Source organism: Acomys russatus, chromosome 16, assembly GCF_903995435.1.
Source record: "Acomys russatus chromosome 16, mAcoRus1.1, whole genome shotgun sequence".
In the NCBI taxonomy this organism is placed as follows: Eukaryota; Metazoa; Chordata; class Mammalia; order Rodentia; family Muridae; genus Acomys; species Acomys russatus.
In genome coordinates, this window is record NC_067152.1 from 44,097,359 (window position 1) to 44,114,960 (window position 17,602).

General features: G+C 51.5%; 1 protein-coding gene across 1 annotated transcript; it reads right to left on the bottom strand.

Moving 5' to 3' along the window:
• Nucleotides 1-4,365: 4,365 nt before the first annotated feature.
• On the bottom strand, nucleotides 4,366-14,495 carry Lgals3bp (galectin 3 binding protein). Its single transcript, XM_051159153.1, is given in 7 exon segments — nucleotides 4,366-5,686; nucleotides 5,688-5,796; nucleotides 9,006-9,258; nucleotides 10,537-10,668; nucleotides 10,817-11,008; nucleotides 12,213-12,286; nucleotides 14,408-14,495. Coding segments are annotated over 6 exon segments (1,734 nt in total). The 5' UTR covers nucleotides 12,265-12,286; nucleotides 14,408-14,495; the 3' UTR covers nucleotides 4,366-4,690.
• Between the last annotated feature and the right edge of the window lie 3,107 nt (nucleotides 14,496-17,602).

Sequence of the window (17,602 nt, forward strand, 5' to 3'; positions counted from 1 at the left end):
AGAAAGAGAGAGAGAGAGAGAGAGAGAGAGAGAGAGAGAGAGAGAGAGAGAGAGAAAGTTCTGTGTGTAGAGCATAGGAAATCTGGGATGAGATGGGCAGGGGGAATAATATAATCAACATATATGAAATTCTTAAATAATTCAATGAAAATGTTATTTTAAAAATTGCATATTTAGCTGGGTGGTGGGGGCAGTGCATACCTTTAATCTCAGCACTTGGGAGGCAGAGGCAAGCACATCTCTGCAAGTTTGAGGCCAGCCTGGTCTACAAAGAGAGTTTCAGTTTAGCCAAGGTTACACAGAGAAACCCTGTCTCGAACAAAGCAAAACAAAACAAAAAACCCAAGCCAAAGTAACCTGGGGAGGAAAGGGTTTATTTGCCTTACACTTCCACATTGGAGTCCATCACTAAGTGAAATCAGGACAGGAACTCAAGCAGGGCAGGAACCAGGAGGCAGGAGCTGATGCAGAGGCCATGGAGGGGTGCTGCTCACTGGCTTGCTCCCCATGGCTTGCTCAGCCTGCTTTCTTATAGAACCCAGGACCACCAGCCCAGGGATGGCCCCACCCACAATGGGCTGTGCCCTCCCATATCACTCATTAATTAAGAAAATGCTCTAGGGGCTGGAGAGATGGCTCAGCAGTTAAGAGCACAGACTGTTCTTCCAAAGGACCTGAGTTCAATTCCCAGCACCTATGTGGCAGCTCACAACTGTCTGTAACTCCAAGATCTGACACCTTCACACAGACATGCATGCATGCAAAACATCAATGTACATACAATAAAAATAAATATATTTTTAAAAAGAAAGAAAGAAAATGCTCTATCAGCTTGCTTGCAGCCCACTCATACAGAGGCATTTTCTCAACTGAGGCTCCCTCTTCTCCAATGCCTCTAGCTTGTGTCAAATTGACATAAAATCAGCCAGCACAAAAAGTCATAAACACATTTTATTTATTAAAAAAAAAAAAAGCAAAAATCTCTCACATTTTATTTGTTTGTTTAAACAAGGTCTGAAAAAAATCACTGGTTGGACTGGTAACTTTGCTTATGTCCTGGGCAGGCCTAAAAACGTGTTATTCTCCTGCCTCAGCATTCAGAGGAAGCAGCCAGGCAAGCACCAGCATACTTGACTTGAACAGAGGTGTGACAAGACCTGCCTGCATACCTGAACAACACTCCACAGTGTTGCTGTGTGATGTATTTAAGTTTTCCTCCACACATGAGAGCCTAGGAACGGTTCTCAGCTTTTTGGTGTCAAAGGAAAAATATTCAAACAACAACAACAACAACAAAATTTTTTAAGATTTCTTTTTTGTTTGTTTGGGTTTTTTGTTTGTTTGTTTGTTTTTGTTTTTCAAGACAGGGTTTCTCTGTGTAACGTTGGCTGTCCTGGACTCGCTTTGTAGACCAGGCTGGCCTCGAACTCACAGCAATCCACCTACCTCTGCCTCCCCAGTGCTGGGATTAAAGCCATGTGCCACCACACCTGACTCAAGATTTCTTTTTTTAATCTGAGTGCTCTATCTGCATTTACACTTGCTGGCCAGAAGAGGGCATCAGATACTCATATTCCCGGTTGTGAGCTGCCATGTGGTTGCTGGGAATCGTACTCAGGACCTCTGGAAGAGCAGACAGTGCTCTTAATCGCTGAGTCCGCCCCCCCCCCCAACAATTTACTTTAAGCATTTTAATAGACTTTAATTTGGAATTCTGAGACCAGAAATATTTCATTGTATAAAAGTGATGTGGTATTCCCATGGGTTGACTGAGGTGGCTTTGTAGATGGGGAAGGACAAGGAAGGCCATCACTACAAAGTTACTGGCTAACAGTGTGAATCTAAAACTGTCCTCCAAAAGCCCCTGCGCTGAAGGCTTGCTCTCTAGCTGTTGGGTTCCTATGAGATGGCTCCATCCCGAGGATGCCAACCTATGGGTGACTTTGTAATGAATGGGCCACGAGGAGGCTTTGAGAACAAGTGGGGTCAAGGGAAAGTGGACTATTGATGACACTGTGACCGCCGAGATTGTGTTGCTTACTGGAAAAATCTGTTTCTAGATGTGGCGTGGTTCAACCCTAACATGCAACCTTTAATCCAAGAGCTCGCTGCTTGAATACTGCAAACAGGATTAAATAAAGTCAACCATAGGTCAGGAGACAGAGCAAGCAACTAGCTGACAGGGAGTGAACGTGGGGGTGGGTGGGTGGGAAACAGAGTAAGAGGCAGCCAGGAGGACAGATAGAGAGGCACACGGGAAATAGAAGGGAGGAACATTCAGTTTGAGGGGTTTTTGTTTTTTGCTTTTTTAGACATCACGGGAAAGGAGCATTCCTTCTGGGATGTGGGCTGAGGAGGAAGGTCACTGGGTACTTTGTCTGCCTCTCTGAACTAGCAGGCTTTCACCCCAGCATCTGGCTCCTGAGTCTTTATTGGTAAAATTGAACAATTGAGATTGTATTAAAAACAACAGCAGGGGCCAGAGAGATGGCTTAGAGGTTAAGAGCACTGTCTACTCTTCCAGAGGTCCTGAGTTCAACTCCTAGCAACCACATGGCAGCTCACAACTGTCTGTAACTCCAGTTCCAGAGGATCCAACACCCTCTCACAGACATATATGCATGCATGCAAAACACCAATGAAAATAAAATAAATAAATTATTTAAAAAAACAACAACAGTGGAATGAAACCTCTGCTGGTGTGAGGTGACCTTCCCTCCTCTAAGTTGGCTTGCTCAAGGCCTTTTGTCACAGTGTTTGGCGGGGGGGTGGATGGCTGATGTGTACACACCCACCAGAATGGCAGAAGTTAAAAAACATGCTGACAACCCCAAGTGCTGATGAGGACGAGCGATGGTACCCCTCCGCGGAGAATGAACATCAGACAACGCTGAGGGAGTGCTTCGCAAGCTCTGCACAAGCTCCGTTTCTCTTGCTGTGATAAAATACTTCGACGAAAAGACAATTCAGAGGAGAAAGTTCCAAGTTACAGTTCCTCATCATGGGGGCATCAGAGAGAAGTGAACACACACGTGTGCTCATGAGTGCATTCAGGTGGGAACATGCAACTCGTCGCATCAGAGAGAAGTGAATGCACGCATGCTCACCTGCTCACCTGCCCACTCTCACATCAGTGTCCTCACTCCTGTATACTGGCAAGGACCCCTCACCTAGGGAACATAGGGAATGGTGCTGCCCACAGTGGACTGGGTCATCCCACAGTAATTAACTCACAGACGCGCATGCAGGCCAACCCAGGGCAGGCAACCCATCGCTGATACTCCTTTTCCTCATGATTCTAGGTTGTGTAAAGTTGACCAAGATGGACGATCTCTTGACCTTGAGAAATGAGACCTGGGGACTGGGGGGATGGGGGAAACCTCTGGATTTCACAAGTGAACACGCACACACACCACTTCTCCCTGGTCATAAAGGAGGTGGGGAGGCATCCACTGGCCAGGACTCAAAGGTGACATTCTCACAGGATGTCCCCACAGCATCTAAGCCTGCTCCTAGGCCCCATGGGTCAACCAGCACCCCTCTTCTACCTGACTCCCCATTTTGGTTTCCTTCTGTGAGGGACTTAGAACCTACTAGTGCACCTAGAGTCCCCCCAACTTCCCATTCCTACAGATGCTGGGTGTGTCTTTGCCCCTCTACCATGGCACAGCTTTAAGGGTTTCTGGGGGAACGGCTGGCCACCTTGCCTATTCCTTCTCCCTGAACATGCTGATGTTCTTAGTCTCTGAGGCCAGGCCCAACAGCCCCTTCTTCTCAGAAATGCCCCTACTCTCAAATCACATCAGCCCTGTGCTCACCAGCTCAGTTCTCATGGCTGCGTCCCTCTCTGATCCCCTGTGGTGGTCCTGGGCCAAGTCTGGGGTGTTTGCCTGTCACTGTCAGCCTTCCTGATGTGTAGGAACAGGCTGTTTCATGCCCTCTTTCTAGCAGCTTCCATGTCTGTGTTTATCTTGGTTAGCTAGTCATGTTTACTGCTCTGAGAACACACCCCTCCCTTCCCCGAGACTTTTCCTCCTGTGTGCAATCACCTCTTGAGGGATTTCACCTGGGAGGAGGATTCCTGTTTTGCTGCCTATAAGAAGGCTCTTTGGAACTCTGACGAAGGAGAATAATAAACCCCTGCCATGGCTGCTGCTGTGGCTGCTGCTCTCTTAGCATGAGGGATCCGCTGTGTGTGTGTGTGTGTGTGTGTGTGTGTGTGTGTGTGTGTGTGTTTGAGTTAAATCCTCAGTCCCTCGCCCTCGACTCGGTACCGCAGTGGCACAGGCGCCACACTGATGGGCTCACAGTCTCATACCCTGTCCCCCAGAACCCAGCTCACCTGCCCTCCACACAGAGGGAAGCCTCCTGCAGGAATGGACCAATCGTGAGCAGCACGTGTGACTTTAATGATTTCAGATGAGTGACATGACAGACTGAGCCGCAGTTACAGTAGGCATAGGCAATCCCACAGGACTTCACAGAACCCGCTGGTGCCTGCAGTGGGAGGCCTGCGGACATTTAGCACTGGAGTGAGTGCTGGCTGGAACCTTCTAGCAAATGTTAAGGCTCATAGAGACTGTGGCAGCTGAGGGAACCTGGTGTAGCTCCTGGAGGGAGTTACAGAGAGGAAAGAGGCCAAGGACAGGGACACATGAGTGTCTGAGTCCCCACCACTGAGAGGCACCACCTAGCCCAGGTCAGTGGAGTTAGTCAGGTAGAAGGGGCGGATGACCACACGGAAGCTGCTGAAGGCCCCTGAGACACAAGGAAAGAGGGAGGGAGTCTTGGAACTATTGGTTTCCAGGGCGCTGGGGATAGGGGCCTTAGAACCTTCAAAGCTGGTGACATCCACCACACTGTACCCGCCACAGAGCACCAGGGCTTTGTTCTCATAGCCAATAGTCGGATCCGAGTAGCCGGACTTGGTGAGGCCCAGGACAGGGAGCTCATCCGAGGTGCAGGAGAAGCCATAGTTCCAGCAACTCTCCACAGTGGGAAGGTAGGTGGATGACCAGGAGATCAACTTGTCCTTGAAGAGGAAGCTGGGGTGCTCTGGGGTCGGGAAGGATTGGTAGCGGTTGTACCGGGATTCTGAGCTATAGCCATATGGGTAGAACTTTTTGTACTCAGACACCTGTATGCCCTGGACCCTCCGGGACTGGGTGAGCACCAAAGTGCTCCAAGTGGAGGAGGTGTAAAGCCGTGGCTGGTATATGTCCTCAGTGAGGTTCAGGCCTCTGTACTTGGCCAGCACTGGGAAAGGCACAGTGTGGAACTCCAGGGCCTCCATGGTCTTCCTCTGGAATAGTGCTTGGTGATCCTGGTACAAGGACAGGTTGAACTGCAGCTCAAACAGCTCCTCGGGCAGAATCATGGGGAAGCGGACCTGTTCCACCAGGCTCTCTACCTCCATGTGGGAGGCGCCGCTCTCTGTGCTCCACTCATCCACTGCCTTCAGCAAATCGACCTCACTAGACACAGCCAGCTCACTCTTGGGGAGGACAGCCTGGAGCAGGCTGAGGGGAGCACTCAGCCAGGCCTCAGCCTGCGTCAGAGGCTCAAAGTTCCAGGCCAGGAACTGCACACACAGATCTTCCAGCACAGAATCCCCCGTGACCCGTGCATATTCATAGAGTTCCAGGGGCGTATGGAAAGTGGGGTCTTGGGGGAGGAGGGTGGCAAAAGAGCTGTCCGCAGTAGTCCCGCAGCTGCGTGGCCCCATAGGCAGAGGCTATCTTGTGTAAGCACTTGACAGATGACATAGTGACCTCGATTCTTCGGGAGTAAAAGTACCTGAGGGTAGGAGGGAAGTGAGGCTCCTGAAGCTGGCCCTGACACACAGCGGGTGTGCCTGGCCTCCTCTCCCACCCAGCTAGCTATCAGGCCTCCACTACTGGTCTGCTGAGTTGGCACAACAACACAGTCTCTCTGCTGTCACTGTGAGCCTTCCTTAGCAGAGGTGTGGGCATCAGTCCCCTGATGGTTCCCGTGGTTACCTGTCTCCCAGGCACCTGCTCCCTGTAAGTGACCATGGCTCCTCGGTCACCTTCTTTTCATTTCCCACGTAAGGATTTGAGCCTGCCATGCCCGGAGTGACACCCTCCCTCTTTGTGCACAAGCGTCCAAACAGATCTGAGGGTTCCTCCCATTGGCCTCATGGCGCCCCAGAGGCTGGGGTGGCAGCTCTCTCCTCTGGACTGACCCACCCTACACAACCAGCAACCAGCAACAGAGCCTTCATGAAATCCCCTTGGAGGAAGGGCATGGGATAAAGGACACTGCCACCAACCTCCCCTCTGCTGTCGAAGGCAGGAGGACCAGGAAGAAGGGTTGGCACTAGTTTCTAAGCCTCATCCCACAGCAGAGCAGTCCCTTGGCCTGCTGACAGCTCTACGTGCTGAGGGAGGGAGGCTCATCTCAAGGGTCAATGTGTGTTCCTCTCCATCCTCATGTTTCCCTCACACCTCCTCACTCAGTGCAAGTTCCAGACACCAGAGTGGGTACCCCAGCCCTGCCCATCCCTTTCAAGTGAAAAACACATATCCAGAGAGGGAAAAGGCCCAAAGCTGGCAGTGACGAGTGGGTTGAGGGACAGCTGGAGGAGCCTAGGGGACTGCTGTGTTTCCTGTGGCTGAAGCCAGGGTGCCCACCGGTGTGCATGCGTGACTACAGAGGGAAGCCAAAGGGAGACAGAGAGACAGAGATAGACAGACAGACAGAGACAGACAGACAGACAGAGACAGACAGAGAGAGAGAGAGAGAGAGAGACAGACAGTGAGACAGAGACAGAGAGAGAGACAGAGACAGAGAGAGAGAGACAGACAGAGAGAGAGAGAGAGAGAGAGAGAGAGAGAGAGAGAGAGAGAGAGAGAGAGAGAGAGAGAGAACACGCTAGGACTTCAGGCCAGAACTTGGGGGGCACAGGAGAAGGGTACAAGAAGACAGAGATGACATCTGCTCCACCCTCCACTGTGTCTAAGACATAGAAACCAGCAGGACACAGGATCCCTGCCAGGTTTGCACACTAGGCTGGAAGCAAATGGCTTTAATCTGGGTTTAATTGTCAGTATTGTTCTCATAAATGTCACATTCCATTATATAAAGCTTCATGTCATCAGAATGAAAGAAATTCCCCCTCCCCTTATTTTTCTGAGACAGGGTCTCTCTGTGTGTAGCCTTGGCCTGGACTCGCTTTGCAGACTAGGCTGGCCTTGAACTCACAGAGATCTGCCTACCTCTGCTTCCCCAAGTGCTGGGATTACAGGCATGCAGCACCATGCCCAGTTGAGAATTTTTTTTTAATAAATGTTCTGTTTTAAAATCACTGTTTTCAAAATACAAGGCTGAGAATAGCTCATAGCAATTTGGAGAGAATATTTAGAGTTGTATAGTGAAACATATATGTATTTGCATGCACTGAATGTGGATAAGAGTACATGTGTGCATATCAGTGTGCAAGGAATGCTTGTACATAAGAGTAGTGGGGGATGGGCGGGTGGAGAGATGGCTCAGAGGTTAAAAGCACTTGCTGTTCTTCCAGAGGTCCTGAGTTCAATTCCTAGCAACCACTTGGTGGCTCACAACCATCTATAATAAGATCTGGTGTCCCCTTCTGGCCTGCAGGTGTACATGCAGGCAGAACACTGTATAATAAGTAAATGGTTGAGTGCTTAGTCAGCAGGTAGTGGAATTATTTGAAAGTTTTAGAAGGATCAGGAGGTGTGGCCTTGTTTGGGGAAGTGTGTCACTGGGGATGGCCTTTGAGGCTTCAAAAGCCCCAGTCTGTCTCTCCCATCTCTGCCTATGGATTAGGATCTTAGGCTCTCAGCTACTGTTCCAGCACCTGCCATAATGATAATGGGCTAAGCCTCTGAAGCTTACATAAGCCTTCAACTAAACACTTTCACGTGAAGTCACAGTGTCTCTTCACAGCAAGAGAACCGTGACTAAGACAAGTAGACAAACAGGCACATACAGAAGTAAGGCTCAGACGCATGGCCATACGCAATAAGCACTTGGACGCAAAAGTGTGTGTGTGTGTGTGTGTGTGTGTGTGTGTGCACGTGCACGCACAAAGGTAGTGAGTATTCAGATGTGTGAGTGTTCAATGCTTTCATGCAAGTGCAGGGAGCATTCATATGTGAGTGTGTGTTCACACAAGTGCAAGGAGCATTCAAATGTAAGTGTCCAAGTGATTTTCCATATAGATGAGAATTTGTGGCCATCTGTCTGTGAGTGCAGGCGTGTGCAGTGTGAATAGGCGTGCATGTCGGCATGGTGTTTATGCACTGTGTACACTTTACCCTTGGTCATTCAAGTGCTGGTTTCTCCACCCCACTATCTGGCTTCAATCCAGACATTGCATTGTGATGTTTACTCTAAGTATCTCCTGTCTCAAGTCTGTGTAAACATGATCACCATTTGTTCTCTGTATTGCCAATAAAAGCCAGCTAGCCAATGCTGAGCAATACAGAGGATAGGGTGGGACATCCTGGGCCAGTGAGGAGAGAAGAAAGAGCAGGGAGGAGAGGAGGGATATGCCTGGGAAGAACCAGGGAACACCAGGAGAAGTGAGCCTGACCTGGGATTTGAGTAAAAAGCAAGTACAATGTGGGGAATCTGAACGGGAGGAAACTATACCAGCCTGGAGGTTTAGGATGGCTCAGTATCATGCTCTATGCTAATTAAGTAGATTCTAATCTACTTAATTAGTTAATGGTTATTTGGGTATAAAGCTGGTTAAGGAGTAAGCACTGATTATATTAAAATTATAAATCAATATTAAATATTAATAATCATCCAACACATGCATATGGCTGTGTGACATGCAAGTACACATGTATAGGAAGTGCACATGTATGGGTGTTGCATAAACACACGTGTATGTTTGAGCATGTGGTACAGATCTGCTACCTTGCTACTCCACCCTAGCATAGTGGATGGTCTCGGGGTTAGGAGGAGTGTGCAGCCCAGGTGCCACCAGAGCCGAGGACTTGACTTACCTGATGAAGTCTCTGACAACGGGCATACACTCAGCATCCACTCTCATGATGACGCTGCTGCCCACCACCTGCCACAGGGCCTGGGCCTCAGGGTTGGTGTTCAGGATCAGCGTGTGGGCACAGATGCTCTGGTCCCCACGCCCCTGCCCTGTCACTTGGATGAACAGGTCACAGCCCTGCTGGCTGTCAAAGATCTGGCCCAGTGCATCTGGGAGCTCTCCAGAGAGGTCCAGGGTGTGGATACCCCTGGTGTCTAGGAGGGACAGAAGGAGTCGCTGCGTGAGGGTTTGGACTTTGCGGACCATTTTCTCTATGACTTTAAACTTCATTTGAGTATTGGGAGTCAGAGTCTCCATCGGGAACCAGCCATCCTGGTGGCTTACTCTGCTCAGAGAGCTTGTGACAAGCTACAGGATGGGACAGGCCTGGAGGAAGGGTACAGCTGCCCTCTGAACCCCACAAAACAGCCGCAGGCTCTGATGGCCTCGATGCCCATGTGTGGCCCTGTGCCCTGATATACCCAGAGGCTTGCTTCATGCACCCCACACTCAGGCACTTCTTCTAAAGGGAGACACTGGCCCTGAGCCTGTGCCCATCCTTTACAAACTCACCTGTGACTGCAGAGGCCACGCCTACACTCAGTGAACTAACTGCCTTATAAGTTAGGGTTCATGGCAACCCCACATTAAAACTTGGGGGTTCCCAGTCCCAAGGGGACAAGTTTTCCAGGGGCCATGACATGCCTCTGGGCATCTCCACTTTTTCCTGCCTCCCAAAGCCTAATCCAGAACCACATGCCAGCCACATCATTTGTTGCTCTGTGAGGGTTTGCCTTGACTTTTACACTTAGCGTGGGTGGGCTGGCTCCTTCTGTCTCCTCACACCACAGCCCCAGTGTGCTCCTAGCTTCCACCTCCAGGCTCCATTTTACCCCAGCCAGAGGGGCCTCTCGCTCTTCCAGAAACCTCTACAGCTTATTTACACTCAGGAGGCTCCCCCACTCTGGGCCCTTCACCCGAGCTTGTCTGACCTGACAGGAATCAATACCCTCATGCCTCAGTTTCCCAGCCCAGGACCCCCCTGGGCCAGCCCAGGAAGAAGCCACAGAATGGCAGCCAGGAGGAAGGAAAGCTCCCATTGGGTCTCAGATGCTGGAGATGAGGCTCTGGGACAGAGTCAGGGTTTGGTGGATGGAGCTTTGGGCACCAGTGTCCCTGACGGTAGCCATTGCTAAGCACACACAACCTGTGCCCAGGGGTACTACGCAATGTGCTAGAGTGTAAATCACAAGACAGTGGCCCTTGGAGGACCAAACCTCCAGAACACAGGTGTCCTGTACATACGGGATGCAGGCCCTTTCCCATCACCCACCGCCCTGTTAGAGAAGGGGCTCTCACACACCCAGCCACACCCAGATTGCCGCTCTCAACTTCTGTTTACACAGGGCAGCTGGTGCAGACAGGGCCATGGGCAGGGCTGCTACTTCCTCAGGTACGGGGGGGGGGGGGGGGGACGGGCAAAGTTGGCTCACCATTGGAGCAGACCACGCCTGCGTCCTTCTCATGCCCACAGCGACTCTTCAGCCAGCCCAGGGAGCTGCAGTTGGCCAGTGAGGACTCCGTCCCTGTACATTCCACCTCATCCAGCATGACGGGGCCCCTTCCTGTGGGCACAAAGGGAAGCCAGGGGCCTCACTGGAGGAGGAACTGGACCTTGGTGGGGAGCAGGTCCTGTAACAGGGGTGCTCGCGGACATGGCAGTGATGTCTGAGGGGGCAACCTCGGCTTTGGGGGATGGGGTAGCAGCCACACCTGGCCCAAAGGCAGCTCTGCCCAGTGCCTGAGTGGCGTTCTTATAGCCCAGGGCTCGGCAGACGACATTAGCATCCAGAAGGTTCCAGAGGTTGTCACACACCGTCCCCCACTGGCCTCTGTAGAAGATCTCCACGCGGCCCTCGTTGGCTGAGGCCCCATTAGCCAGGCGCATGTCCCCATCTTCTGTACCTGCCAGGAAAGTGGGGGGTCAGCTGGGAGGAGGGCTAGCCTGATTCGGTGCCCACACCCCATGAACTCAATGCTCTTTGCTGTCTTGTTGGGCAAAGGTTGCCCTTATTAGGGTGGAGTGGCCCTCTGTGGTTGCTCTTGAACCACTTTAAGGGCCTCTCTCCGTGTGTGTTTGTGTGTGTGAACTGTTATCCACTGAGGAAGAGGGAAAGCTCTGGGAGGACCCTGTGGAAGCCATGGCCTTTCTATCTCTCAGCTCTGGCTGGGCCCTGTGCTCCAAGAGGGCACCTTGGCTCTCAGCCTGTAGGGTGAAATGGGAGGGGAGGACGCTCCCGCTGGCTCTCTGGAATAATGGCCTGAGGAGGATGGTGGCCCTTGGGCTCCTAGACACTGGCAGAGGGCAGACACACCTCAGCTTATGATGGTTGATGCCCTGACAGCCCCGTATGAATGGAAACTGTCTCAAGTAAAAATGCAGCTCGCCTTTGGGGCCTTGGGACTGTCCTAACTCAGCAATGGGACACTACAGCACCACTTATTCCCTCCAAAGTGTGGGTCAGAGGGAGCTGTGGTGTGGTACCCCATCGTAAGAGAAGAGTGGGCCGCACACTGCTGCTCCCAAGTCACACATACGGTTTCTACCTTACCCCTACAGGGTCTGCCTAAAGTGGACAATCCTGGACCAGAGACAGTCTGCAATCAGGTACAGGCAGCCAAGGGGGTCCTGCCTCCCACTCTCTGGGATTCCCAACTCTGCCCACACTCATGGGGTCAGCAACTAGCTGGGTGCTTGAATTTGGTGGGCACTCATGCTAAAAGGGACACTCACTCAGCTGAGGGTGCAAGGTGAGCAAGGCGCTCACACCCAGAATGCAGTTTGGGCACTGCCCCCCAGGGACTCTCTGGCATTTTAACCTGTACTCCAAGGCCACCCACTTCCAGGCTAGCACAGGCTGAGCACTCCCCTCCTTGTCCCACTGACGAGATGGGGAAATTCCTTGGCATTTTCTCCATCCCCTGCATTTCACCAGGGCCCATGCACCACCATCATTTGGGATGACTGGGGTTGACATGGGAGAGGATCCTGAGACATGATGGGGCACCCTGCAGGATGGCACTCTGCAAGGAGGGGATGACCCATGGAGCAAGGTGGAGCAGCCTTGAGGAATTCCAGTTTGGACATTTCCCAGCGGGCAGGACTTACCTTGAGTCCCCGAAATCAGCAACCATGCCGAGAGGAACCATAGGAGAGCCATTGCCTGGCCTGGAAGCCCAACCCTGAAGCAGAAGGGACAACAGAGCAGAACTGGCAACAGCTCTCCGAGGGACACTAGCAGTTCTGTGATCCCCTCAGTCCTGCTTGTGGAGGACAGGACAGTTTTGGGGGTGGTCTCTTTTCTGTAGGGCCCAGACGGCCATGTGGTGGCCCTCATGCAGGCTCTGTAGGACAACCTTCAGGCCAGGAACATTTCCCAGGTGGGTTGAGGGCTCCTGGCAATGAGGACCCAGGAAACAGACTGATTGATTAAAACGAAATGAGCTAATGGTAAAGCCGGAGCTATATTATATAAATGAGGTTTACTGGAGCAGCGTGGGAGGAGGGGGAGGGAGGAAGAAGGGAAGGAGAGAGAGTGGGAACGGGAAAAAAGGGGCAGGCAGAAGCAAAATGTCTGGACTATATAGTGAAGTGTCTCTGGGAGCGGGGAGGGGGCGGGAGACTCACTCCTAGGTAAAGGGCATGGTATGCCAGCCACGCCCTGCAGTAAGACCGAACACAGACCAGAGGCTGTCCCTTGGGGATGGAGAGGGTGTAAGCCTGTTAACAGTAGGCCTTATCTTTAGGCACTAGCCCCTTGCAGGCCCAGAGGCAGAAGACATGCTAGTAGGGGATGGAGTTGTGGGTGAGGTTGCACAGGGGACTCCTGGGGTGGGGGGAGTGACAGAGACAGTACAGAAGGGTCTAGGGTTCCAAGGTATAAAGCTAGGGATGAGTGGGAGGTAGGTCAGGGGGTTCAGCTGGGGATGAGTAGGAGGTGCATCAGGGTCAACCCCCAAGATGCTGACAGCTCTAAGCACTTGGGCAGAGGATTCAATACTTTGGCTCTTGCCTGTCTGTAGGATGTACCTGACCCAGGCACTGTCATCCAGGCCCTTCAAGGAGGGGATGACCCACAGAGCAAGGTGCAGACGCCCTGGTGACATTCACTCTACTCCCAGCAGTCAGCAAGCTTGGGACTGGCTAGTACTATCTAGCCAGTCTACTGTCTGCTGGGCGGGAGCTGGTATCCTCGAATTGTTTTTTTCTTACTCAGGCCAGGGGCCCAGAGACCAGCAGCAAGGTATTCCAGGACCAGTACAAATACCAGGATTAGTACCCCTCCCACCCACCTGCCCCTACCCCTTACCCCGGCCACTTCTGCACCAGACCAGCATGAACAGGACTTCAGGGTCCTGCTGTAACGGTCTTGGCAGGGGTGAAGATAACCTAAGAGGCTTGCGCCCCTCCCTTTGGCTACCAGACTACTGAACCCATGAGCCCCAACCTGCTGGAATTTCCCTAGAAGTCTCCCCGGCGACGGCCAGAGGGGAAGTTTCTGTCTCCATGAAAGAGATTCACAGCCCTGGCAACAGCCAGGCCAGTTAGCTCTGCACACCTCTAGCCCTCTACTCAAACCTAAACCTCTTGTTAACGCCCTTAATAGGGGAGGTCACTGCACCTCTGCACATCTTCGCGGTGTGGCCACATTAAATACAACTCCTTTTTCTGTTTTTCACTACTGTATCTTTAATTTGCCCATGGAGGATGGGGTGGCTGAGTCTTATTATCAGGGGAGCTTTCTAGGCATAAGCTCCGACCACTGAGGGGTGGGAAGCGTCTCACAGCTAGTGAGCCCCAGCGTAGGGTCTACCCACCTACCATCACACAGACCTGGCAGAGGCCAAGGGAGCCAGGGAGCCTCACACCCATGTGCTGAGACATCTCAGTTTTATCCCAAGGTGGGATGATTCTGGGTTCTGGGAAACCTGAGTCCCAGGGCAAACTGCCCTGGGTACCCACCCTCCTCTCCTGTAAGCTGTGACCAATAGGTTTATCCATGCTTGGTCAGGGACTCTAGGCCTTGGGAGCATTGCAGGTTTGTGGCTGTTTCTGCCTGGCTCCTTTGTGGGGAAGTTGAAACAAGCCTGCCCATGCTGGCTCAGTCAGTACCACTGTGTAGATGGGTGTAGTCCAGGGCAAGAGTCCACAGACCCAGCAGGGGGTCAAGGGCTGAATCCCAACTCACTTGCCCCTTCAGCTGCTTGCTCAGTAAACACCTGCCCAGCTGTTTAGAGGCGCTGCACAATGGTGCTGTGCTCCGTGGGCTGCCAGTGACCCTGCTGTGCAGAATGAGAACTCACCTGGGAGCAAGAGACAGGAAGTTACCAGGCTGAAGGTGGTCCGGAAGCCTTCCTGCTGGCTGCAACTGGAAGTTCTCTGTAGAAACTTGTGCCCCTCTCTTCAGCTATCAGACTACTGAGCCGATGGGCCCCAAGCAACCGCTCAGCCGAGAAAGGCCCCACCAAGTGGTTTTCCTCAGCCCCGTCCCAGGAAATGCTTCATAAACACAGTCTGGTTTCGGTTTCCAGAAAACACATGACAGAGGCTGCTTCTGGGGTTGGCTGCAGACCAGGCTAGCAGCAGCCCTCTGTTCGCTCACTGCTCTGTTGGAGGGATGGCAGGCATCCAAATGCCTTATGGCTGAGCAGATAAAACAACGGCATTGAGGCACCTAGGCTACGGCTGCGGTTGCACAGATACATGTCCAGGCAGGCCCTCCCCAGGGGCTGGGGGAGATGATGCAAGTGGCCCTAGGAGCAGAGGTTCAGGTCAGACAGTGTGTGTGAGGATGGATGTGGGCTACACAATCCTTTCCTGGACCTGGAGAGGCTGGCTGTGTTTAGGCACAAACCTACCATGCTCAGAGGGAAGGTATGTGGATCACGCAAGAGGGGCAGGTATAGAGACAAAAGAGCCAAGGGCAGGGCTGGGAGCTGGGAGTGGGCCTGAGTTCAATTGCCAGCCATGCTGGTTGGCTCGTAATGGCCTGTAACTGAGCTCCAGGGAGATCTGACACTTCTGTCCTCTGCAAGGCACCCACCCTCAAGTGTGTGCGAGCAGGCACACACACACACAATACACACAATTTAAAATTTTAAATCCTAAAAGGTTTCTAAAATACCTAGTTTAAAGGTGGGGAAGAGAAGGGCTAATTGGGCACGGTGGCACACACCTTTGATTGGGAGGCAAAGGCAGGTGGATCTTTGTGCGTTAGAAGCCAGCCTAGTTTACATAGTGAGTTCTAGGTCAGTCAGGGCTACACAGAGAAACCCCTCGTCAAAAAACCATGGCAAGAATGAGTCAGTAGGTAAAGGTGCTACAGCCAGTCTTGACGGTGGGACTTTGATCCCTGGAACTTGCTGAGGGAAAATCTGACTCCTGTTTGAGTTCTCTTCTGATCTCTGCATGTATGTGCATACATGTGGACATGCACAGTGAATGAATGTAAAAACACATAAAAATCAAAGAGAAACAGGGAGATGGGTCAGAGGTTAAGAACACAGGTTGCTCTGAAGGAGAGATAAACACGCTTTTTGTTTAGATCACAAGTGGGGCATGAGAAAAAGACTTGTGAGAGAGCAGGTGATGTTTATTCCCTTAGAAGTCAAACCACCATGTGGAGGAGATTGGTCATTAACCAGCTGAAAACATCCGTGAACAAATTCTGTGAGGAGGTATAAAAATTAGCCAAAAACAAGCGGTAGGGCCTTTAGAGACTTGGGAGAGTTTTGGCTGTTCATCGCTCCACTTTGAGACACTCCTAGAGAGAACCGCTCGAGGGAAGGCTTCGGGGCTCCGGCTGAGGCTCTGGGTTCTGGTTGCTCCAGATTCCAGCAGAAAGCCTGCTGATTACGCCAGGAGAATCGTTCCTCGCAACTGATATCCTTATGGTTTCATTATTGTATTCTTTAATCTCCTTTTTCTATTTTTTAGGTTAGTTGGGTTATAAATGAGGTACTCTCGGTTAATAAGTTCACAATAAAATATATTTGTGCTGGGCGTGGTGGCGTATGCCTTTAATGCCAGCACTCAGGAAGCAGAGGCAGGCGGATCACTGGTGTTCGAGGTCAGCCTGGTCTACAAAGCGAGTCTGGGACAGCCAAGGCTACATAAGAAACCTTGTCTCGAAAAACAAAAAAAGAAATATATATATATATATATTTGCTAAGAAAATTGAGCCTACATTGCTCTTGCAAAGGACCCAGGTTCAGTCAAAAACACCCACATGCTGGCTCACAACCACACATAGCTCCTGCTCGAAGGGACATAGTGCCCTCTCATGATCCCATGGGGCACCAGGCACACATGTGGTACACACACATACATGCAGACAAAACATTCACACATATAAAATACATTCCAAAATTCCCCAGACTTATAACTTTCTGCAGTGGGGGCCTAAGTCCTGACAGCTCCCGGCACCCCACCCTACTCTCTGGCACTAGGGATAGTTTTGGCTGTTCATCGCCCCACTTCTAGACGCTCCTAGAGAGAACCACTCGAGGGGAGGCTTCGGCCTACCTCAATACACTGAACTCTTTTTGAATTAGTCAAAAGATCTGACACAGAAGGCCCAAGAGGCAAAGCCAGGGACTCCTAGTCGGTATAGGACTTTTCAGGTGTGTGGTTCTTTTAGAATTCATCTGCTATGTTTCTGTCCTCAGTGTCCACTTTTTTTTTTTTTTTTAAAGATTCACTTATTTTATGTGTGCAAGCATTTTTCCTGCATGTAAGTGCACCATGTACCTGATGTGTATATGGTGGCCCAAAGAGGGAGGCAGGTCTCCTGGAGTTACAGATGGTTGTGAGCCACCATGTGGGTACTGGGAATTACACCCGAGTTCTGTGCATTAACAAGAGCTCTTAGTGGCTGAGCCATCTCTCTAGCACCCCCATCCCAAGGGTCTACTCTTTATTAAAACTTTTACACCAATTCTAATCTGCTAAATCTTTTTATCCCTGGGCCTTGGAAAGCCCTATTCTTTGTCCCAGGCATGGTGATCAGGAGGCCCTGAGACCAGGAGAAGCAAACCCAGGCAGGGTACCACACACATCTGATGCAGTACCATCACTCATACCCAGTAATTCCATCACGTGGTGGCCCCAGTGACCCTCTGGGATTCAGAAGCCAAGGCCTCTGCCTGGCTCATACCCTTTCCCACCTCCTCCGCAGAAGCCCCTCCCATCTTGTTTTCTCCTGGGGAGTTCCCAGTCAGTATGGCTCGACTTGGGCTGGCCAGAATTACCTGTGACAGACACCAGTGTCCTCATCAGCCTGGGGGAGGGGGCACTGGCGTTTTGAAAGCCCCAGGGAATTTTGGAGTGCAGTCCCTTTGAGTTTAACCAAAAGCTTTGAATGTCCAGAGGTCGGACACTTAGGGGCTGGTTCCCTTGAGACACTCAGTTTCCAGTGGCCACGGGGGCTACAGGCAGGGACAGGCCTGACTCTGCAAGGACGTCAAGCTTGCTCAACTGGGGACTAGCTAACTTGTGGC